Genomic DNA, 23,931 nt, shown 5'->3' on the forward strand with positions numbered 1-23,931 from the left:
GGAAACAAGTTCAATATATGTCAGACTTGTTCTGGAAAAGATGGACAAAAGAATATTTGCCACAACTGCAGGAGCGACAAAGAGCACTTGGGATGAAAAGGAACCTAATGCCTGGAGACATAGTGCTCATTGTGGATAGCACAGCACCCAGAAATTCATGGGTTCTAGGAAAAGTACTACAGACTTTCCCAGACAGAAGAGGATTAGTACGTCAAGTTCGAGTCAAGACAAAGACCAGCTGCTTGGAACGACCAATTACAAAGACGGTTTTACTGCTGGAGGCTGAAAACAAAAAGGAATAGCTTCATGAAGAAGTGAAGATTTCATGAATTTAAGGACTTGTGATCTTTTGAAAGACAGATACGGCTCTTGGAGGCCCATTGACTAACAAACAAAAAAAAAATGTGAAAAAAAAGAACTGAATGAATTTGTATTTTTTATGCTGATTTAATGTTTCTTTTGTGTGTGTAATTATTTGTCTATTTGCCAAATAATTAGGGGCTGGTGTGTAGGCGCCATTATCATGTTTGTATATAATTCCCTTTTTTGGTCACGTGACTAGTTAAGATCTCATTTAGGCGCACCTGTCACCTGTGTTAGTTTGGTTTGTTGGTTTGACACAGAGAGGGTGCACAGGGCCCAGTATTTTTTGTTGACCGCTTTTACACTTGATTATGTACAATACTTCAAAAGGATCGTACCACATGTGTCATCTGATGCAATAATGAAGTGGAATAAATCACGACACACAAGAAAAGTGGATTTCATGGTCATAGTTTTTGTGGAGCGCGTCGCAAACAGGACCTGTCGCAGCCTCTCTAGCGGCTCATAAGCCCGCAGCCGCTACAAGCACACTGTAGAATTTTTGTAGACTGATTAAGCCTTTTGGACAAGTGGTGAAACCAGGATGCCTAATGGTTTACAGAGGTTTTATTAAAAACGTTTTAACCCTTGTGCTATCCTAGGCACTTTAGCATTGAGAGTGGGGTCATCTGGACCCCACAAAACAGTGCTCTGAACCATTTTTCTTCAATGGTTTGTGATCTTCACTGGTGTCCATGGATTGCATGAAATCTTTCCACCTTTATCCACCTTTGTCATGGTAGGGAGAACACATCAATGCAAGGGTGGGGTCATCTAGGACAGTGTTTTTCAACCTTTTTTGAGCCACGGCACACTTTAACCTTGACAAAAATCCCGCGGCACACCAGCATCCAAAAAAATAAATAAATAAGCAGAAATTCATGGTCTCTATTGATCGACAGCCCCCCCCCCCCCCCCCCCCCCCCCGCAATCTCACGTGCATTTTGTGATAATTGTGGCCAAAAAAGCAGGAAGTTGCGGCTGTTTTTTCTAAGAGATGAAATAAAAGTTAAATTAGAAAATGTAGAAACTGTTTGTTTGTCCGTTGAGGTTTCTAGACATTTCACGCGCACTCATTGTGCGCTGGGACACTGGCCCTTTAAGCCAATGCATCATGGGAGATGTAGTGTGAAAACTGCCGAAAAAGGGCAGAAAGACTCGCGTCTGTGAGCTTCATTGTTTTGTTCACGGTCTGACACCGGACTCTGTGGAAAGCTACACCGCTAAAGACGAGCTTTAGCTGGTATTTTTGTTGGAACTGAGAGAATTTATGAGCAGAATTAAGAACAAGGAAGTGAAGACTTTAACCACTTCTGATTGGTCAGACTGCTGACATGTGATTAAGCCTTCAACAATGATTGGCGGAGACAGGTAAAGGGGCGGGACTTTCCCGCAAACCGCTATAGCTGTTATAGGTTAACAGGAGGATCTTGAACTTAATTCTGGAATCAACTGGGAGCCAATGGAGCGAAACTAACACAGGAGTGATGTGATTTCTTCTGCTAGTTCCAGCTAACAATCTAGCTGCTGCGTTCTGAACAAGCTGGAGACTTCTTAAGGAACTCTTAGGACACGCTGCTAACAAGGAGTTACAGTAATCCAGCCTCGACGTAACAAACGCATGGATGAGTTTTTCAGCATCACTCTTAGAAAGTATATTTCTGATCTTAGCAATATTCCGCAGGTGAAAAAAGGCAGTTCTGCACGCCTGAGATATGTGAGCCTTAAATGATAAATCCTGGTCAAGTAAAACCCCAAGGTTTCTAACTGTGGAATTGGGGGCTATATAAGATCTGTCCTGGGCTGCACACTGGAGTCCATGGAGGAGGTGGTGGAGAGGAGGATGTTGGCTAAGCTATCATCCATCATGGAGACCCCCTCCCACCCCCTGCACCAAACTGTAAAGGTGCTGACCAGCTCCTTCAGCACCAGACTGTTACTCCCACAGTGCAAGAAGGACCTACCGCAGGTGATGTGACGTATTAAAAAACAGATGATTGTGGCTGAGGCAATCAACTATGAACGTTTTTTAAATGTACAACACCATGTTACAGTGACACACTATGGACCCACACTGTGTTTTTCATTCATTCATTTAGTTATTTATTGTTGCAGTTGTTGTTTTCAGTTATTTTTGTTCTTATAACAGTTGTTTTGGTGTGTATTTTTAATAATTAATTTAGTTTTTTTGTTTAATTACTTTGTCATGCAGGTTGCAGATGTTCTTCGGTTTCCATTTTAATGTTGCACTGTTAAACCTGCAGGTCACTTTACTTTTGCTATTTGGATGTCTTTTTTGCTGCTGCAGACAAAAGAATTTCCCCATTGTCGGATAAATAAAGTGTTATCTATCTGTATGCAATCTTTCAAAACACAGACTACCTGAAGCCGAACACAGTGCACTGTCACACGGACTCAACTACGCCATAACCCCAAAACAGATCCCGCATGAGGAGTTCATCGTAGCCACGGAGTTAGGATGTGAAAAAATACAGGACGCAGGAGAAAAGCAGCACTTCCCAATGAAATAGCAGTCATCCTCAAAACCGCAACGCTACCACCAAGCAACGTAACCAAAAAAGAAATGGCAGTGAAATCACAATTTTACCAGCGGACAAAGGCAGAACCACAGTCATCCTGGACACAGAACAGTACGAAAAGCAAATGAAAAAGATGCTTCAAGACTGGAACACTGATGAGGTCCTGAAAATAGACCCCACAGAAGCAAAGAAGAAAAAACTCAAGACTATACTGAAACAGCTACAGGAAGAAAAGAAAATGGACAAACAAACCTACAACCACCCCATAACAACAGCCAGCATCATCCCCTGGATCTATGGCACACCAAAAATACACATACCTGAAGCACCACCAAGGCCAATAATAGACAGCATTGGATCAGTAACTTACAGCCTATCCAAATTCATTGCCGATTTACTGAAACCCCTCCTAGGAAACACAGACTACCATTGTGAGAATGCAAAACATGTTAGGTGGAGTGGAAGGATCCCAAAGCAGAGACTGAAGCCGAGGGCAGGTTGACAATTTATTCCTCAGGAACAAAAACTAAATCAGACAGGACGCTGAATTCACGGAGCTAGACTGACATACTGAACAGGTGCTAAGAGCCACTGAATAATAATAATCCGGCAAGGAGCAGTAACAGGCTCAGGCTTTTAAAGACAATGATGAAATGAGGATCAGGTGTGCAGTGTAGAGAGGCACCAGGGAAAAGGTCAGCCACGCCCCCCTGCTCACACTGATCATAACAAAACAGCTGGCAGAAGAAATTAAAAAACATAAAAATGGAAGCAAACGAAATATTAATTTCACATGGCGTGGTATCACTATTCAATAAGATTCCAGTAAAAGCCACACTACAAACAGTGCAGGAACAGTTAACAGCAGACAAATCTGTAAAGAAATGTACAAATCTCACGGTTAACGACATTGCACAACTACTCCGTTTGGTCGCTACATCCACCTATTTTCAATTTCGCAACACCATCTACAGAAAAAAGAAAGGCTTTCCCATGGGGGAACCACCATCAACCACAATGTGGAGCTTCTTCATAGAAGATCTGGAGAGGAAAGCAATAACATCTGCAACGGAGCACTGCCGTCCAAACCTATGGAAACGCTACGTTGATGACATTCTGGAAAAAATCAAAACCGGACACACACAGCAGATCACAGACCACCTGAACACCATGGACGATACGGGACAAATCAAGTTTTCACATGAAGAGGAAAAAGACAACTCCATCAACTACTTGGACATAAACATCACTCACACAGATAAAGGGACATAAAAATAAAAGTGTAAAGGAAACCAACCTCACACAGACCAATATTTACTATGGACATCAGAACACCCTACCACTCACAAAATATCCGTAGTCAGAACTTTATTTGACCACGCAGAACTGGTAACAGATGAGAAGGACAAAAAAGAAGAGGAGGAACACATACAAAATGCTTTAATCAAGTGCCAATACCCTCAATGGGCCATAAAAAAGGGGACAAAAGCAGGTGGAGCGGAGGAAATACAGAGAAACAGAGGAGAAAAAACAGACGAAGACAGAACACAAAGGACTGGTCAAACTGGCATGCATCAGAGGAATAACCGAACGCATCCAAAGAGCCATAAAAAAAACATCACATCAACACCCCTGTCAAACCGTGTAAAAAACTCAGGAAACTACTGGTTCACCCAAAAGACAAGATTGAACAAAACAAGAAATGCATCATCATTTACGAAATACCATGTCACACCTGCAACATAACATACCTCACAGAAACATGACGAAACTTCATCACAAAAAAAACCCCAGAATATCCAAAAAGAATGCAAAAAGGAAACAAAGAAGAGACTAACAAGAGCAGGATGACAACATGCTTCTCAAGAAAAAAACATGAAATCAGCCAGAACGGACCACTGCAAGCAAGAAAATCACAACATGGACTGGGAAAAGGCCATATTCCTCCGCACTGAAGACAACAGACGCAGATGGATCTTGGAGGCGGTGGAGATCTGAAAGCGAGCCCACACTTCCATGAACCGGAATGAGGAGGCCTTCCTGCTGTCTCATACCTAGAGCAACATCCTCCAGCAGCAAACAGACAAGGGGCGCAGTCACCTGTCAAACTTTGACAGGTGACTGTGCCTCTGTCACAGTCATCTGTTTTTATATATGTCATATCACTACCTGATCTGATATCTGATGACCACTATGACGAAGACCGAAGACGTCTGTCGAAACATGTCAGGTTAGTGAAAAAACACGACCGTGTCTGATAAATGAAGAGCCTAAGAAGTCTGCTTTTTTGTTTGTACTGGCAGAATTGGAATGTGAGTCAAATCTAATTTGGGCTTATGAGTCAAAAAAATTGGGAGCTTTACTGCTAAATTCAGTTTTGTGAATACAATCCTTGGCTAGTAAAATCAGGAGATTTATTTCATAAAATTGAGACCAAATAAGATGTTTTGGCATGTTTAAGATAAAATATGTGTAAATTTTATTTTCTTCAGATTTGTTAATTTGTCCAAAATTTTTATAGTGTACTTACAAGTCCAAAAAATATGCATCGACATTTCCTCAAATTGAAAGCAGAAAGAACAGTTTTTAGCAATATTTTTTTTTAGCCTTTGCATGTGCTGATTTGTTGGATAAAACCTGTGAATGACCTTGAATGAAACCTCTTTCACTTTGTTGTTTATTAGATATTTGTTTGGAAAAAGCCAAACCTTTTCTAAACAAATATGACCATGAAGTGACATCCAGAAAGTTATAGCTGGGGATTCCTGCTATAACAGTCTTCGGACGGCTTTGTTTTGATTTGTCAGAGTTGAGAAGCAGAAGTTCACAAGAGACAATGAAGCCAGATGGATAAACAGTATGTTTGCAACTCAACCTACGAAAGTGTACGCTCAGTGGCAGGGTCAAAACAGCCGATCAAACCCACCAAGGCTAGAAACTGAACAGTACTGGTAAAGTATATGGGAGAAAAAGACAGCACATGACAGCAAGCCAGTGGCTGGTCTCTCTGAGAAAAGAACATTGCATCCTCCCAGAACAGAACACAGTAACCATTACAGTGGCAGACATCCAAGAAAGAGTCTCAGGAATGTAGATTGGCCAGCACTGGGCCCTGACGTGATTCATGGATACTGGCTAAAGAAACTCCCGGCACTCTATGAGCGCCTGGCACGAATCACAAATGAACCAGCTGCTAAGAAATGGGACTCACCCTGATTGGCTAACGGAGGGGCAAACGATCCTGATCCAGAAGGATCTCTCAAAGGGGGCAGTCTTATCCAACTACCGGCCACTGACCTTTCTCTCCACAACATGGAAGCTCATGTCAGGCATCATTGAGATGAATAGGCACATGGATCAATACATGAGCAATGCACAGAAGGCCATTGGTAGAGACTCCAGAGGAGCCAAATGCCAACTCCTGGTTGACAAAACAGTCACTCAAGACTGCAGGTCACTACACACCAACCTGTGCACAGCCTGGATTGATTACAAAAAAGCCTATGACTCAATACCACACACCTGGATAACTGAATTCTTGGAGCTGTACAACATCAACAGGACTCTAAGAACCTTCATAGGAAACTCCATTAAGCTGTGGAAAACCACGCTTGAAGCCAATGGTAAGCCGCTTGCACAAGTGTCCTTCAAATGCGAGATATACCAAGGTGATGCTCTGTCCCCACTGCTGTTCTGCAAAGGTCTGAACCCCCTCAGCCAACAAGACTGGGACCAACAACAGTAACCTCCTCTACATGGATGACATCAAGCTATATGCTAAGAGTGAGCATGACATTGACTCCCTTATCCACACCACCAGGATCTACAGTACTGACATTGGGATGTCATTCGGGCTCAAGAAATGCAGCCGGATGGTCACAAAAAGAGGCAAGGTAGTCCACACAGGCGGGGTCTCACTCCCAGAAGGAACAATAGCAGACATTGAGGACAGTTACAAGTACCTTGGAATTCCGCAGACAAATGTCAACCTGGAACAGGCAACAAGGAAAGCTGCAACAGCTAAATACCTCCATCGAGTAGGGCAAGTCCTGAGAAGCCAGCTCAATGGCAAGAACAAGACCCTGGCAATAAACAGCTATGCACTGCCAGTTATCAGATACCCTGCAGGAATAATAAGATTAAGAAATAAGAAAGGAAGAGATACAGACCACGGATGTTAAGACCTGAAAGCTCCTCACCATACATAGAGGGTTACATCCCAAATCCAGCACCCTGAGACTGTATGCTAGTCGCAAGGAAGGAGGCCGAGGACTAGTGAGTGTAGAAGCCACTACCCAGGATGAAACATCCAAGATGCATGAGTACATCAAGCTCAAGGCCCCATCTGACAGTGTGCTCAATGAATGTCTCAGGCAATGGAGAGCAGAGGATACAGTGCTGGAGGACAGATCCTCATGGGAGGACAAACCCCTGCATGGGATGTAGTACGGGACCATAAGTGAAGTGGATGATATCAAGAAGTCCTACCAATGGCTAGAAAAGGCTGGCCTACAGGACAGCACTGAAGCACTCATCCTGGCAGCTCAGGAAAAAGCCCTGAGCACCAGAGTGATGGAGGCTCAGATCTACCACACCAGACAAGACCCAAGGTGTAGACTGTGCAAAGAAGCGCCTGAAACAATCCAGCACATATCTGCAGGGTGTAAAAATCTGGCAGGGAAGGCATACATGGAGCGCCACAATCAAGTGGCTGGAATAATGTACAGGGACATGTGTGCAGGATATGGACTGGAAACCCCAAGGTCAAAATGGGAAATACCTCCGAAGGTGGTAGAGAATGAGAGAGGAAAGATCCTGTGGGACTTCCACATCCAGACTGATAAAGGGTAATGGCGAACCAACCAGACATTGTAGTGGTGGATAAAGAACAGAGGAAAGCCGTTGTGGTAGATGTGGCAGTGCCAAGCGATGGGAACATCAGGATGAAGGATCATGCACACATGTTCCTGTATATTATTCCAGCCACTTCTTTGTGGCGCTCCAGGTGTGCTTTACCTGCCAGCATCTTACAACCTACAGCAGGGGTGGGCAATTCCAGGCCTTGAGGGCCGGTTGCCCTACACATGGCTGATTTCCTGGTTCAGGTGTGTCTAGCCAATCAGAACATGCCAGAGCAGAGTATGAAGGAAGACATTCAGGAATGTGGCCCTCAGTGCCCACCTCTGCCCTGTAGTTATGTGCTGGATTGTTTTAGGTGTCTCTTTGCACAGCCTACACCTTGGGTCTTGTCTGGTGTGGTAGAGCTGGTGTGTACATGTGAGTGTGTGTGTGGTCCTGCAATAGGCTAGAGTCCTATTTAGGGTGTATCCTGATTTCACACAACAGTTGCTGGATTGGCTCCTCCAGCAACCTGACCCTGAAAGGGATTCAGCAGGTTCTGAAGATGGATGCCTGGTCCGGAAACTCCTCAACTTCAGCTCCAAGCATATCCCCTCATGATCCACTTAGCAAAACAGGTGCAAAGGAGGATGGTGATTGGTGTGACTATGTGAGTGTGGCCTGAGCTTTCATTGGGTTGTTGGTTGTTCACTGTGAACGCTTCTTTTTTTGAAAGAAATGAAAAATAATAATGTTGCTTGGTAAAAAAGGAAAAGTCCTGATTGTGCAGAAACCTTTTTGTGACCTAAACACTTGTTAATGACTTCTTACCAGCATCCATTAAGTGTGTTTAAATGAGGCTGTCAAGAGCTAAGGCTGTCCCCCCCACCTGCTGTGTCCCCAACTTTCATCACTTCTGCTCCCTGGTGCCCCTGACTAAAGGCTGTGCACAAAGCCCTGTACTTCACTCTCCACACAATAAGAAGGCAAAAAATGATTTAATGTTTAATTTGGGTGACCTAAGTTCTGAAAATGGCAAAGGCGGTTTGGGTTGTAGAACAGAAATGATACAATCCATTAAAGCGATCAACAAGCCCATGTTGAGAAAGACACATTTTCTATGGAAGGGGGAGTGAGATCTAAAATTTCAAGAGCTTGTGTGGGATTGGCCAATTCAAACATTGACTTCCATAAGGAGAAAAATAGGATTTTCTTTTGCTTCTGGGTCATGTGATATAAATTAACTCAGGATACTAGGAAAGTTGCTGCTCAAACTTGACACGCACCCGTCTCCAGCTTCAAATTAAAGGTAAGTCAGCTCTGATTTCCCCTCAGTTATGGATGTTTTTACATAAAAAAATGTGCACTTCAGACATTTAGCTTTAGTATATTTTAACTTCGAGTAATTATTATTTAAATATGCTATGAAGCAACCACTTATGTGTTCTTGGTGACTATCAAAAATTCTTATTTTACAGATTTGAAAAACAGAGATGGCGGTGTATTCCAGGCTATTCCAAATATATGTTGAAGTTTTCTTGGGCAGAACACTGAACCATTTGAAGGAAAGGACTTTGAGTAGAGGGTTGCTTAGTGAAAGCCAGCTGTTTGAGGTTTTAGCTTTTTCCCAACGTAACTGGCAACTCTCGTGTATTTTCCCACAAAAAATGTAAGCAGATTCCTCATTAAACATCAGTTCTGACCCAGCATACTCCAGGAGTCTGACCAATTTACACATCTGTTTCCAAAGGATAAAAAAAGGTTGTTCAATGACAAGTAGCCAACAACAAAAATCTCTGCAGCTGAATATTAACATTAAAAAAAGGAAATAATAATTCATCAAATAATACCAGGAATAGCACTATAAATTGTTAACAATAATAACTTCCCTACAAACACTCAGGGCATTTTTCTCTTCTGTGCTAAATTTCGGTGTGCAATTATCATAGGAACAGTGCAATACTCCAAGAAACATGATGTATCACACTGATATATCTTCCTGTCATAATCACACTGTAAACGGCTGGCCCGGGACCATAGACACAAATTTAGTTTAATCCCTGAGCTCAAATGGCTATAAATATATCCAGAATCCTGAATCCTCTTGAAATCTTTAGCAATAATGGCTAATAAACAATCAGGGTTGATTAAAAATACTTAAATCTTTCTACGGCTCTTCGTTTACAGCAGAGATGTCATAATCAGGAGGAAAAAAATAACTGGAGGAGGTTAATTAATGGTTTTGTTTCTAAACTGATTGACTGAACAGCTGCATTTTCTTTTGGCCTGTCATCTAGTTTAATAATATTCCCATTTGTTTCACTGTCACATTGATACATTCATTACTGGTCTGGAGATGTTTTAACATTTGCTTTCGTTTTTTATGTATAGATTTTTTTGTTGTTTATTATTATAAACAAACATCCTGACAAGAAGTCCATTTTTGATGATTGCATTTCTTTATGCATTTTAAGGAGGTGCCTCATTTATTTTAAGTTTAGATTCTTGGCTTTTTTCTCTGTCTTACTCTATTTTTAGAAAGGGTGGTGAATGTCTTGTATAAGGTGCATGAACAGAGTCTGTCAGTGGTTTCACAGTGATCCTCTGGAGGACAGGCTCTTCGTAACACGAATGTCCTGAGGGGACAACTGGACCCACATCCTTCTACCAAATTAGCTCCAAAGCTCTGGTGCAGCGTGGCATTGATGCTAAACTCAGAGTTGTGTTTCTAAGTGGAGGTATTATTTTCAAAGACAGGGCATGGCATTTAGCATTAGAGAGAGGGCTTTCTGTTGTGGATGAAAGAGATTATTCCTTCCACTTTTTTCCAATTCTAAAATGCAAAATGTCACATTTTCTCCAAGGTTTTGAAGCTCTAAAAACATCAAGATGTCAGAGTGAGTAAATCTGCCTCTTACTTCTTTCCTTTACTGCCAACTCAGCAAACATGTCAAAGGAACCACTTTTTTATGCGTACCTGAAAGCATTCCATGTCAGAATATTTTAAAAACTCTATTGTATCAAATCTTTAAGGAAAAAGATGTCTTCAAGTCGGAAGCATCAACTGAAGGTAAGCCATGCTTTCACATTTCCGCAATAAGAGAAAAAAATGTGCTTCCTGGTGAACTTAGGTAGGACAATTTTCAGGTGTACTTGATAAGACGTGAGAGACAAACTGCTGCTGAACAAGGTTGCGTCTGTTTGGAGATTTGTGTGATGCTGTTGTTTTGTGTCAGAGTTTGATGCTGTCCATTGCCAAAGGCATACTTGAGGAAGAAGACAGAGAGCGAGAGGAGGAGAGAGAGAAGTATATGGCTGAGTGCTGTCCACCCCTAGCTATGCCTCGAACTCTACAGGAGCTTCAGGTGAGTGGCAAACCAACAGCAGAGCCCCCGCAGCCCCCGGAGGGGGGTGGGGGGTGTAATGTGCAGTATGCATAATTAGAACTGGGAGTGTTATAATTATTCAAACAATGCTGAAAAAGTGCATGCAAATCTCTTTTGACTGTAAAGTGCTAACAAACAACAAACCTATATTTATGTGATGACGTGGGGCAAAAAAGCATTTAGTCAGCCACCAGTTGTGCAAGCAGTTAGAAAGTTAAAAAGATGAGAGGCCTGTAATTTTCATCGTAAATACACTTATATGATGAAAGACAGTATAAGGGGAAGCAATCCAGAAAACCATCCATCCATCCATCTTCCTCCGCTTATCCGGGACCGCGTCGCGGGACCGGGACCAAAAAAGCACACTGTAGAATTTTTGTAGACTGATTAAGCCTTTTGGATATGTGGTGAAACCAGGATGCCTAATGGTTTACAGAAGTTTTATTAAAAACGTTTTAACCCTTGTGCTATCTTAGGCACTTTAGCATTGAGAGTGGGGTCATCTGGACCCCACAAAACAGTGCTCTGAACCTTTTTTCTTCAATGGTTTGTGATCTTCACTGGTGTCCATGGATTGCATGAAATCTTTCCACCTTTATCCACCTTTGTCATGGTAGGAAGAACACATCAATGCAAGGGTGGGGTCATCTAAGATAGCACAAGGGTTAAAGATCTTTTAGAGACCATTACAAATCTAATTTGTGACTGTATGTTCAAATAAAATGAACATCATGTCTATAAACGTGTATCAGTTCTGTTACAAATCATACACTATCGTTGTTGTTCTGAATATTTAGTATTAATAATATAATCCGAACATGTTGTATCAGAAAATTATTCCAGAATAATTTTTAAACCACTTGAAAAACTGGCCCAAAGAGACAAAACTGGTGGCCCACACGGAATAGACGGCTCACTGAACCCGCACAGCCCAAATGTTTACAAAAATGTTTTTCTACAGCCATGATGTAGCAAACATTTAAAACAACACCCAAGGGTAAAGTCATGGGGATGTAGGTGAGACGCACGCAGGTCATTCACCCCCCCCCCCCCCCCCCCCCCCCCCCCCTAAATCCTGTGGACTGTGCCAGGGACGCATGGGTGCTGTTCACATGATAAGTGCATGCTAGTTGCATGTAGTCTAACTGTAAGAAACTAATCAAAAATTGGAGAATCAGAGTGTTGTTTGTGTGGGCATCCTACGGACATCGTGCAAGCACTTTTTTTTTTTTTTTAACTTGTCTTGTCCAACAGCTAGGCAGGCAGATGAGAGCTGAGGGCCTCTTGTGTTGGACATATTTTACTTTAACAAGAGGGGTTATTAATCTTGAGACAAACCAAAGGCATGACTGAATAAACCCCTTTTGTAATTGAGGCCAAACTTTATTAATTTCAACCATGTTTGTAAATCTTTGGTGTTGGACCGGACGGAAAATGAAAGAAGGGAAGAAGAGAGAGGGATGTTAGAGGGGGGGGGGGGGTGATAGTGAGAGGGGGAGGTAAGACCATGAAGCAGCATAAAGCAGCAAGTTTACTGGTTGTTTATCATTACGGTAAGGTTCAAATGTAGTACAAAAAGGGCGGGGCCTGTCCACACACACTCAAATGTTATCAACACACCTGCTAGCTGCAAAAATGTCCACATGTCAACATGTACACAAAATAGATAGTGTTCACAAACCCATACCTGTGCCTTTAAACCAACTAGTGTGAAATCTTTCATTCATTCAATCATGCAAACTATTAGTGCAAAGGTGAGCTAACACCTGTGCTCAGGTGAGTGTTTATGTTCTTCTAAAATGGATGGTGGAATGTGAAAAGAAGGAGGAGGAGCGCCCAGCCACCCCCACACCCAGACCCCCGCCGCAGCAGCAGCGGCAGCCGGAATCCCCCCAACGCCACACGGGAACAGGCAGGGAACAACCGCCCCCCGGGCGACCAAGACCGCCACCCAGGCCAGGGCCAGCAGGACCGCCGCGAGGCCCCCAGAGCCAGAGAGCAGGGAGGCGCGGAGGGAAAGAGAGCGCCGCCCCAGCCCAACCAGGAAAGCAGCCCCCCCGCCGCGCCGGGAGAGCCCAACGCAGGGCCCCACCGAAGAAGGACACCCACAGCCCCAGACGAGCAACCCACCACCACCCAGGAGTTCCGGGCATCCCCCCGCCCCAACCTTAGGTACGAGCCAGGACCCCCCCCAAGGGAGTCCCTCTCTGCACTCCAAGCAGCCACCCACCCGGCCCACAGTTGGTCCAGGGAGGAGCAAGGCAGGGGCCCGCCGCCCCCGCCCAGGAGGGGGGAACCCCGGAAAAAAAGGGGGCCCACAATGGGTGTTGTAAGTATGGCCCGACCAGGCTCGGCCACTGTTGGAAGTTTGGCGGGGCCCAGCGCTCAGGGGCAAGGACCAGGACCCACCCCCCAGGGACACGAACACCCCCGGCTCAGGTGTAATGTGAACCCCCCCACCGTGCGGAGAGAGCACCGCCGGGCCCAGAAAGCCGGCACCCAGGGGACACGGCCGCCGTCGCCGTCGCACCCCCCACCAGGGAAGGGGTAGGGGACAGATGGACCCTTCCTTGCAAAATGTGTGTGCGTGTATGTGTGTTTGACAGGGTGTGTGTGTGCATGTGTGTGTGTTTATGTTGGAATGTATATATTGAAGGGGGATGGGTGTGTGTACTAAGGGGGGTGCAGTTAAAATTGGCGAGTAGGGTACTAAGGGGACATCTCCTGATTACTCACAGTGATGTCCCCTCACCCTCCCCACCAAGGGGCCCTAAATGTCTAAGGTGCGGTTAAAATTGGCGGGTAGGGTGCTAGGAGGACATCTGCTGCTTGCTGGCAGTGATGTCCAAGCACCCCCCCTACCAAGGACCCTACTTGTCTAAGGTGCAAATAAAACCGAAAGAGGGGGGGCCCACTCCATATGGCAACCATAGGAGGGGGGCCACTGCCAAGTAGCTCCCCCCCAAGGCGCATCGCAGGCTAGACCCCCCACCCCCTCACCCTAATATGAGGTTATATGAGGAAGGGGGTAAGTTGGGGACAGCTGGTCGACTGTCTCCCGGTGGTCAAACAACTGTCCCCCAGCCCCCCCCCCAGCAAAGGGGCCAGGCCCACCCAGCCCAGGGGCCCCACCCCCGGAGGCGCCGACACCCCAGGCCCGGCACCACCCACCCCCCACACAGAGAGAGGGGAGCCAGAAAGCGTCCCCCCCCCCCCCCCCCCCCCCCCCCGGAGCAAGCCCAGGCCCCCACCCCCAAACGCCGGCCCTAGAAGAGCTCTGGTCAAGCCTTGACGGGACCGAGGCAACCAACCAGCCGAGGCAACCACCGATTGCCTCAGCGGAGACCCCAACCCGTCAGCCCCCCCGCCCCGTACCAACAATGGGCCCCCCCTCCCCCCCAGAACGCCCCCCCGCAGCCGAAGCGGATGATACCCAGAGCGACCGGGGGCCCCGAGAGGGTTGTCCCGTCCCAGAGCCAGGGAAGGGCCGATCCCCGCCCCAGGTGCAGATGGGCAGCCCATCCAGCGCCGCTGGGCCCCCCCCCCCCGAGCAGGGCCCTCCGCCAACCCCCCCCAGCACAGGCAAATGGACCACTCCCCCAAGCCAAGCCAGACCACCACCCCACCCCCCCACCACGCACCCCCACACCCAAGCCCAGAGGACCACGCAGCGCCCCAGCCCACCCCACCCAGGCACCAGACCCGACCCCCTGACCAACGGAGCCCCCACCGCCCCCGCCAGGCACCGGAGGCCCCGACCCCCACCCCAAACCTCGGCAGAAGGGCAAGGAGCAGCGACGACCAAGCTCCCCACCCCCTAAGTCATGGAGTCAACCACAGGAGACCAGAGAGACTGAATTCTTTCAAAGTTACATGAACTTTGGGCAGTTTAAAGGTGTTTAGACAGAGTTCTGACCAGAAGCTTTCATCTGTGCTGATGCTCAAATCTGCATCCCATTTTTTTGTTGGAAGGGCAATATTGTTATCTAAATTACATAAAAGTTTGTATATTTTGGAGAGAGTTCTATTCATTGAAAAATTAATCAGAGTGGTGACTACATCTGGTAGCTTTAAATCGTCGTCTTTATATTTATATTTTTTAGCAATACTTGATTTAAGTTGCTGATATTCCAAGAAGTTATTTATTCCATGTTTGTCTTGAAGTTCCTGGGGAGTTATGAATCTTCTATCAATAATTACGTGCTCTAGTTGTTTTATGCCCCCTGCTTGCAAAGCTGGGAAGTGAATCATTTTTTTGTTAATAAGGATGTCCGGGTTGTTCCAGATGGGTGTCATTTTGCACGGTTGAATTGATGATTTTGATATTTTGAGAAATTCCCACCAGGCTGTTAAAGTGGCGTTTATATTAATAGTTTTGAAACAATCCTGTTTTTTAACTGTTTGCCTAATAAATGGTAGCTCTGACAGGTTGATCTTTCCACATAACGCTTGTTCCAAGTCTAACCATGAGTTGGTTTCTGGATTATTTTTTGACCATTTTAAGATGTATTGTAATGGATTTGCAAGAAAGTATTTGTGGAAATTAGGTAATTCTAATCCTCCACAGCTTTTTGCAGATTTTAAAGTTTTTAGACTGATTCTTGCAGGTTTATTGTTCCATAAAAAGCTTGATATGGATGAGTCTAATGTTTTGAACCATTTTAATGGCGGTTGTGTGGGAATCATTGAGAAGAGATAATTAACCTTGGGTAAGATTTTCATTTTAACCGTGGCTACCTTGCCCATAAGGGACAGAGGCAGGTTGGTCCAGCGTGTTAGATCGTCCTGTATGCTTTTCAGTAATGGGGTGTGGTTTAGCTGCACCAGTTCTGATAGTTTGGGGGAAAAGTAGATACCCAGATATTTGATATTTCCTGTTTTAACTGGAATTGTGAGTTCCATATTCCTGTTGAGTGGTAATAAAACAGACTTATTTCAATTGATGGAATAGTCTGATATGGAGGAGAATTCATTTATGATCATTGCTGTTTCATTTACAGAATGTAAATTCCTTAAAAACAGTAATATGTCATCCGCATAAAGACTAATTTTATGATGGCTGTGTTTGGATTTTATTCCTATAATTCTCTCATTCTGTCTTATTATCGTGCAAGCACTTACGTGCACACCATGTGCATGCGGCATTGGCGGGCAGTCAGTAAAGAGCCAGCACACACACCTTACTAACCACTAGAGTGTGGCATAAAAGCACTAGACGACAGCATCACCCGTACATCAGAGACGCATGTATGCAAATCCACTTCAAAATACACTTTAAACACAACAATGGTAAGTTCCTGTCAGAAGTCAGACTTGTGTTTTCCCTTACTGAATGCATTTCATCTCCCAGCAACCCCAGCGCTCACTTCCCAAATGCTGCACGCCTGACTCTCATTCACTCAATCAACCACAGCATACTAAAGCTCTGCACTGAGTGATTCTCAGTAGGAAGTATTGTTTGTGCCACTCTGCCTTCTTTCCCGGTCGGTGTTTATGGATCTAATCTTCTGTCTCCTGACCCTGTTTCTGACTCTGTTTGCCTGCCGACTGCCCTGACCCTCACATAGACTCTGACCACCCTGTCTGTCTCTTCTTTGATGATCTCATGCCTGTTGTTGACCCATGCCTGCCTGACCATGATTTAGCTTTGTGGACTTTTAGCTGAGCTCATGAACCTGCCTGTTCCTGTGACAGTTCCATTTTCATGACGTCCCTACAAGATGAACTGCAAGACACACTTTCACTTACTTAAGATGCAGCCACTTCTCTATACGACCCTCCACGCGCCCGGACAACCCAAAAGCCCAGATCCCCTGTATAGATCAACCCCCTTATGGTTGCATGAGACTAAAGCTTAACATATGTTCTCAATGTTAAGAAAACCACTATCATCACTGACAACCCTTCTGACCCACTGCACCTACATGCCGGTGTCAGGGAAGCGTTTTTGTTTAGTTTAGTTTAGTTTTTTTCAATGACCTGAAATACATTCACAAATGCATGTTCTTTGTCTCAGGAACTCTGCCGGGAGATCCACCACAAGATTGATGTGACTGATGAAGAGCGATACGATCTGGAGGCTAAAGTCAACAAAGCCAATAAAGAGGTAGATTAATCTTAACGGGAGCTCACCGTGAAGTAAAGTATCATAGTAAAATAAATGTCTATCATGATCCTGCACTGTATAAATCAACCTATAAAAACTACCCAAAAAATGTGAGGTAACAATTTGCATCTGTTATGACTGATCATATTCAGCTGCATTTATTGGGTAGACTGCCTGAAGTATATTATAATTTTCTTTTCGTTGATCGATTTATTTGTGTTAACTATATTAAACGGTAAATGTTTTATACTTATACAACGCTTTTCTACCTTCCTTGAAGGCCCAAAGCACTTTACAGTCACAGTCCCATTCACACATTCACACAATGATGGCAGCTCTGGTACCAACCTATAACCACCAGAGGCAAGGTGGGGGTTTACTCTCTTGCCAAAGGACACATCAACACATGGGCAGGCAAGGCAGGAACCCAACCTGCAATCTTCCGATCAGAGGTCGACTGTCCTGTTGCTGCACCATGGACTAAAAATAAACTAGTGCCTATTAAGAAAAAGGACTCACCCTGCCATGCAGTGTTTTGGGGTTTGATTCTTTGACCTCTGCTGCTCAACCTCTACATGCATCCTGTGGGCCAGATCATGCACACTAATACCATTTCAAATTGCAGTTAAGAAAACTCACCTTTAAACATGTCTGTTACCAAAAGGCCATAACTCATCAGGATCTCTGCCACTGTTCAGGGCAGCCAAACTTCTGAATGCAACCAAACTTCCCTGTTATGGACATTTGGCTTAAAAAAAAAGACAAGAACATTTGAACTTGGTTGTCTCCTTCAGGTTAGACTGCTACTCTTCTAAAGAGACTGCCAGAAAGCTGTAGCTTAGTCAGAATGATTCTGCCAGAACCAGGAGAACTGACACTGGTTGCCAGTTAAAATAAAATTCATTGAAGTTCTGCTCCGGCTGCTCTCTCCCAGTTTATTATTCACTGCAATAACCAATCAGCTGGGAGAATTTGGCGTCAGTGAAGCAGCTTTTAACTGCTCTGCTGCTCACAGATGGAAGTGGCTTCCTAACAAAGTCAAAATGTTCTGCACCTTTTTTTTGTTTTCAGTCTAACAAAAAACGTTGCTCTTTTCTGATATTTTTGTTTAAAATATTGCACTCTTACAGTTTTTTCCTTAATATTTTTACTATATTATTTTTTCTAATGCTGCCAAAGCTTACTTCTGAATTGGAGTGGAGGAAGTCCACCTCAAGTACCTCAAGTCTCTGATTGCTGTGGGAGCGTCTTGGCTGACACGTCTCTGCAGCATCTCATGGCAGTCAGGAACTGTACCACTGGACTGGCAGACAGGGGTGGTGGTTCCCCCTTTTAAGAAGGAGGACTGGAGGGTGTGTTCCAACTAATGAGTGATCACACTCCTCTGCCTCCCTATGAAAGTCCATGCCAGGGTACTGAGAGGAGAATCCATCCAATAGTCGAACCTCAGATTCCGGAACAACAGTGTGGTTTCCATCATGGTTGTGGAAGAGTGGAGCAGCTCTACACCCTCTTCAGGGTGCTGGAGGGTTTGTGAGAGTTCGCTCATCTAGTCCACTAGTGTTTTGTGGATTTGGAGGTGGTCAACTGCATCCCTTGTGGTGTCCTGTGGAAGCTGTTCTGTGCTGGTTTGGGAACCATAGGATTTTATATTTGCTCTTTGCAGATGGTGTTGTTCTATTGGCTTCATTGTAACAGGACTTCCAGCATGCACTGGAGCAGTTTTGCGGCTGAGTTTGAAGCAGCTGGGATGAGAGTCAGCACTCCCAAGTCTTAGGGAATGGTTCTCGACCGGAGAAAGGTAGTTTACCCTCTCTGGATGGTTGAAGTGCTCCTGCCCCAGGTTGAGGAGTTAAAATATTTTGGGGTCTTGTGCATATAACTACTGAGTGCCTCTTTGGGGGGGGGGGGGGGGGGGGGGGGTTCGGGCATGTCCCACTGGGCGGAGGCACCGGGGAAGACCCTGGACACAATGGAGAACAGCTGGCCTGGGAACGCCTTGGGATCCCCTCAGACAAGTTGGTGGAAGTAGCCAGGGAGAAGATAAGGGAGAGAAGGGATGGATGGATGGATGGATGGATTGCCCCTAGTGCGGGGGTCGGCAAACCGCGGCTCAGGAGCCTCATGCGGCTCTTTAGCGCTGCCCTAGTGGCTCCCTGGAGCATTTTCAAAAATGTTTGCAAATGTAAAAAGATGGGGGAGAGAAATATATTTTTTGTTTTAATATGGTTTTTTGTAGGAGGAAAAACAAGACACAAACATTCTTAACGTTTTCTAATGCTGTAAGAATGTGTAGAATAAATATTAAATTTCAACATTTCTGTCAAAGAAGATTTGCGTCAGAGTCTGCGACACACGTTTCTACCAGCAGGGCAGCGGACCGCTAGGCAGGTGGCTGATGGAAATCGAACCACCGTCAGTTCCGTGCATTGCTTGATGACGTTTAAAGCGAATATTCCGATCTCCTGCTACACAACAAAGTCCGATGGCTGTCCAGGGATGACGTTTTGCGTCCCTTGTCGTCTGTTTAAAACACGTGAAAACATTCCTGAAAAGTAAAGACTTGAACTACCCGGAACTGGAAGATACTCAGTGGCTCGAAAAGCTGCACTTTTTGGTGGATATGACTGTGGCAAGCCACCTAAACGAGCTGAATGAAAGTCTGCAGGCGCAGCAAAAACTTGAAGCTGTTTTGTCACTCGAACGCAAGCTGATTGTCTTTACCTATGTACAGCGAAGAAGAGAAGAGGATGTCGCTGCGTGGCTGCGTTTTACTCTTGCACCGACTTGCTTGGCATTTGCGCAGAAATCAAACTCAACTGTATTAATTTGATTTTAAATACTTTACCTTTTCAAGAGGCTGCTGTTTTCTTTTTTTATAAATGCAGGCTGCGTTTTATTGCACTCTGTTTAGTTCCCAGAGGGGCACGTCATGCAAGTTCCCTTTTGTTGTTTTTGTTCGAATCCTCAAAATAAAAATTGGATTTCTTTTATTGCATTTCTTTAATTTTATGAAAGCAATGAAACATAATTCATTAATATTGTAATGAAGTTAAACTTGCGCAACGGAGCAGTCACGTGACGCGTCGTTCTCCGCAGAATGCACTGCAGGGCAAATAGAAATTTAATCATTAATGCTCATTATGTATTTGTAGCAACTTAGTCATTTTGATAGCAGGCTAAAAGAGTTAATAAAGATACATATTGCATGCGCTGCCTTCATTATAAGGTTTAAATAAGGCTTTTAATATTTTGCGGCTCCAGACATATTTGTTTTTTGTTTTTTGGTCTAAAATGGCTCTTTCAACATTTTGGGTTGCCGACCCCTGCCCTAGTGCTATAGATATAGAGCTGCTAAGCCTTTTACCTCCATGTGGCAAATTTACAAACAATTTTAACAGGACTGTGGTCCATCAGTGGCTCATATCCTTAAATGTTTTTTTAAACTTAGAACTTCATGAAAGGTTTTAATGCTTGGATCATCCCCAGTGTTCTGCTCTGAAGTATTCATAAGTGAGAGCAGTTCTTTAAAATGTTCTTGTTTTGCTGCCGCCTGCATAACTGTCATTCGTATTGTTTGGACATTCTTCGGATTAGTATAGAGGCAAATTCTTATTCTCTTGCGCCATACATCTGGTTCTTTTTAAACCGTATCAGTATAATTTATAGAAACATATTAATACAATTCAATACAACATTATTGTGACCTCTGCAATGTCTAATTTCAGATAGATGATCTGAAGATCAAAGTTCAAGACCTGATGGGCAAGTTCAAGAAGCCAGTACTTAAGAAAGTTCGCATGTCTGCAGATGCCATGCTGAAAGCACTGCTGGGATCCAAACATACAGTCAATATGGATCTGAGGGCCAACCTGAAGCAGGTGAAAAAGGAGGTCAAAGAAGAGGTGAGTAGATCTTCTTGTTAAACTGTGCTTGATTCTGCTCCAAGCACATGACAGTGGAGGAAAACCATAAAGAATGTGGATTTATCGCCTGGATAGAGATGAATGGTAAATGGTGTATACCTCATGTAGAGCTTTTCTATATTGCATTACAGTCACAGTCACACACATTCACACCCTGATGACGGCTCCACTGTCTAAAGGCTATGTCACACAGCCACTAATTACATTTCACGCATTTTCTATGTTTGAAATTTGAGTGTTCTATGATACATATTTGTATTACTGTGTGTAATTCATGAGTGTTTCTTGCGTTCGTGATTTGGCGATGTGCGCAAATGTCCGTTAATGGTTTTGGCTGACGGGTCTTTACATGAATTCAGTTTTGAGCTGTTTTTTGGGTCGGTTGAGAATTATGCAGTTTATGTGTATTGCATATGGTTTATATTCAATTATTACGTTAACCGTATGCAATTGTGTGTGATTTTTTGCGAGATGCAAATGCAAACTTGTGGCTTTCCATGAACGTTCGATGGATGGATGGATGGATGGATGGATGGATGGATGGATGGATGGATGGATGGATGGATGTTAAGGTTAAAATGTATATTTTGGTTTGGGTCTGTGATATCTGCCAAAAATGACAATTTTCAAGAATGTGTGTCCTACATTCATTTCTAGAACTAAACTTTTAAAATCAAACATTTACTCTCTGGGATAAAACATTCTTTTATACGTGTTTTTGAAAGTGATTATTTTCCTAGTTTCCATCATGACATACCTTTCCATATCTGCTTCTCATATGATGAACCCTGTGCTACTTTCATTATTAGTTTCACTACCAACAATTTACCCCACAAAATATCTTTTCACATTTGTATTCCTCAAATTGATTTCTTTCAAATGATGATGTTCCTTAGAGAAAAATCTGAGATGTGACCGATAACCACCAGCTGTCCTGATTTTGGCCTTATTTTTTTATGTTCTTTCTCTCAGGAAAAGGAACTCCGTGATGTTGGGGACTGGCGCAAAAACATTGAAGACAAATCTGGAATGGATGGGAGGAAGAAGATGTTTGAGGCGGAAGCTTAAGATGTGGCTTAATGGCTTCATATCTTCTGATTAATTTGGATCGTTTTATTTGCCAAAGGCTGTAAGCTCCAAACCCAATAAAGAAACTAAAGAAGCTTGTGTTTTATTGTCTTTCCTAACAGTAAATATAAGCTCTTTGTTGATATGAGAGCAACCTATAGTCTTGGTTATTGTTGGTATCACAGACTCAGAAGATAAGGTGGCTCATTGAGCCACAACTGCAGTGACAGGGTTCCAGAGTGGATGAGATCTGAAGTCCTCATAGTTTTAGATGAACTTTTTCCATTAAGTTTGGCAAACAGGGCTTTTTAACTTGTTTTATCTGGAAACCTAAATGGTCTCTTCTAGTTACGGCAGAATAAATCAGTGCTGGAAGTACAATCAAACCTGTACTTCTGGAGGAATTTTAACACTCTCTTTGGGATTCCTTCTTCCTTTGTTAATTTGCCTCCATTTAGCGTTTAGTTTACGCTGACAAAGCAGAGGGACATGAGACTATTTTTAACGGATTCCAAGACAGCAACACAATGATGATAAGATGCTGTGCTCCTAACGAGCTGTTCCGTGTGTTGCTTATATGTAATCACGGTTTAAAGTCAGACTATATTTTCACGGACCGGATTTTAAGACATGGTGGATAAATACACAAAAGAAATCATAGGACATTTATTCAAAAATGTATTTTCTAAATATAAGAACAGAACAGAATCCACTGTGTACTAGCCACCTCTTCGTAACATCACAGAGTCAGTGTTATGCTGAATGCCATCCCCCTTTCCCTCATAAGAGCACTGCATCTTTACTGTCACTAGCTGCTGTTTCATGTAAAAAATATCTTTGATCGGATCAAAGACCGGATTAGAATTGAACTGTGTACATGGGCCCCGTGCCACACTTTCGTTTAGAACAAATCATTGTGACATGCGCAGAACTCTCGAAAATACTGGAAATGATAGTAGAAGAAGAAATATTGAGGTTCCGTTGTAAACAAAAAAACCTGCAGCATAGAGCGAGATGTACTTCTAAACATGAATTTATTATTAATTTGATTGTTTTTAGGTGCCTGTTCGCTCATCTTTTTTTTTTTAATCCCTTTTTGTTTTCTTGGCCAAACTGAGCTGGAAGAAGAAGGGTAAGGCTAATACTTGCTAACAACAACATTTTGAGATGGATGTAGTAAATATCCATGTGGTCAATGCGGCAATCTTGCCTGAATATGGGAAGTACATCAGTGTTTATTTTGTCTGGACACGATTGGAAACACAATGATTGTTAACAGTTTCTCAGGATAGAGTGGTATTTCTGCATTCAAAAGCCGCCTACGTTAGCTGACACGCTGTCCCAACGCAGCTCCTCTGCTGTGAGACACAGTTCTCCCAGGAGACACGGCCCTTCTCAGACCGGCAGTCCGACGGACTGCGGTCTGAAGCGTCCTCCGGAGTGCACACCGTAACACAGCACCCTCCCCTGCCTGCAAACACGAAGCTACGAGTCTAGCTGGAGCAATCAGAATAAACTGTTTAGATGCACCACGATCGGATCCACCTATCTCGATCGGAAAGAAATTTTGATCCGAATAAGTCTGATCGGAGCAGACTATTCCCCTCTGACTCGGAAAGACTTGCTATTTTCCCCAAGATATAGACCTATGTTGAAATCAACCCCTTCGTGGTCTCTGTCTCTGTATGTGTCTGTATCTTCGG

General features: G+C 43.9%; 1 protein-coding gene across 1 annotated transcript; it reads left to right on the plus strand.

The window, feature by feature from the left end:
- The first annotated feature begins 8,916 nt into the window (after nt 1–8,916).
- On the plus strand, nt 8,917–22,322 carry tnni2a.1 (troponin I type 2a (skeletal, fast), tandem duplicate 1). Its single transcript, XM_004069366.5, has 7 exons — nt 8,917–9,051; nt 10,607–10,639; nt 10,776–10,812; nt 10,979–11,107; nt 17,145–17,234; nt 20,963–21,139; nt 22,133–22,322. Exons 2-7 carry the CDS (start codon nt 10,632–10,634, stop codon nt 22,226–22,228), a joined length of 537 nt encoding a protein of 178 aa, XP_004069414.1. The 5' UTR covers nt 8,917–9,051; nt 10,607–10,631; the 3' UTR covers nt 22,229–22,322.
- Nucleotides 22,323–23,931: the final 1,609 nt, after the last annotated feature.

Source organism: Oryzias latipes, chromosome 6 (genome assembly GCF_053564925.1).
Source record: "Oryzias latipes strain Hd-rR chromosome 6, Olatipes_Hd-rR_3.1".
Classification (NCBI taxonomy): domain Eukaryota; kingdom Metazoa; phylum Chordata; class Actinopteri; order Beloniformes; family Adrianichthyidae; genus Oryzias; species Oryzias latipes.

Excerpts from the sequence above, each read along its gene's own strand:
- tnni2a.1 (XM_004069366.5), top strand. Across the intron at positions 10,813-10,978 it reads GTCGGAAGCATCAACTGAAG|AGTTTGATGCTGTCCATTGC; the intron begins GTAAGCCATGCT and ends GTTTTGTGTCAG. Across the intron at positions 17,235-20,962 it reads TCAACAAAGCCAATAAAGAG|ATAGATGATCTGAAGATCAA; the intron begins GTAGATTAATCT and ends GTCTAATTTCAG.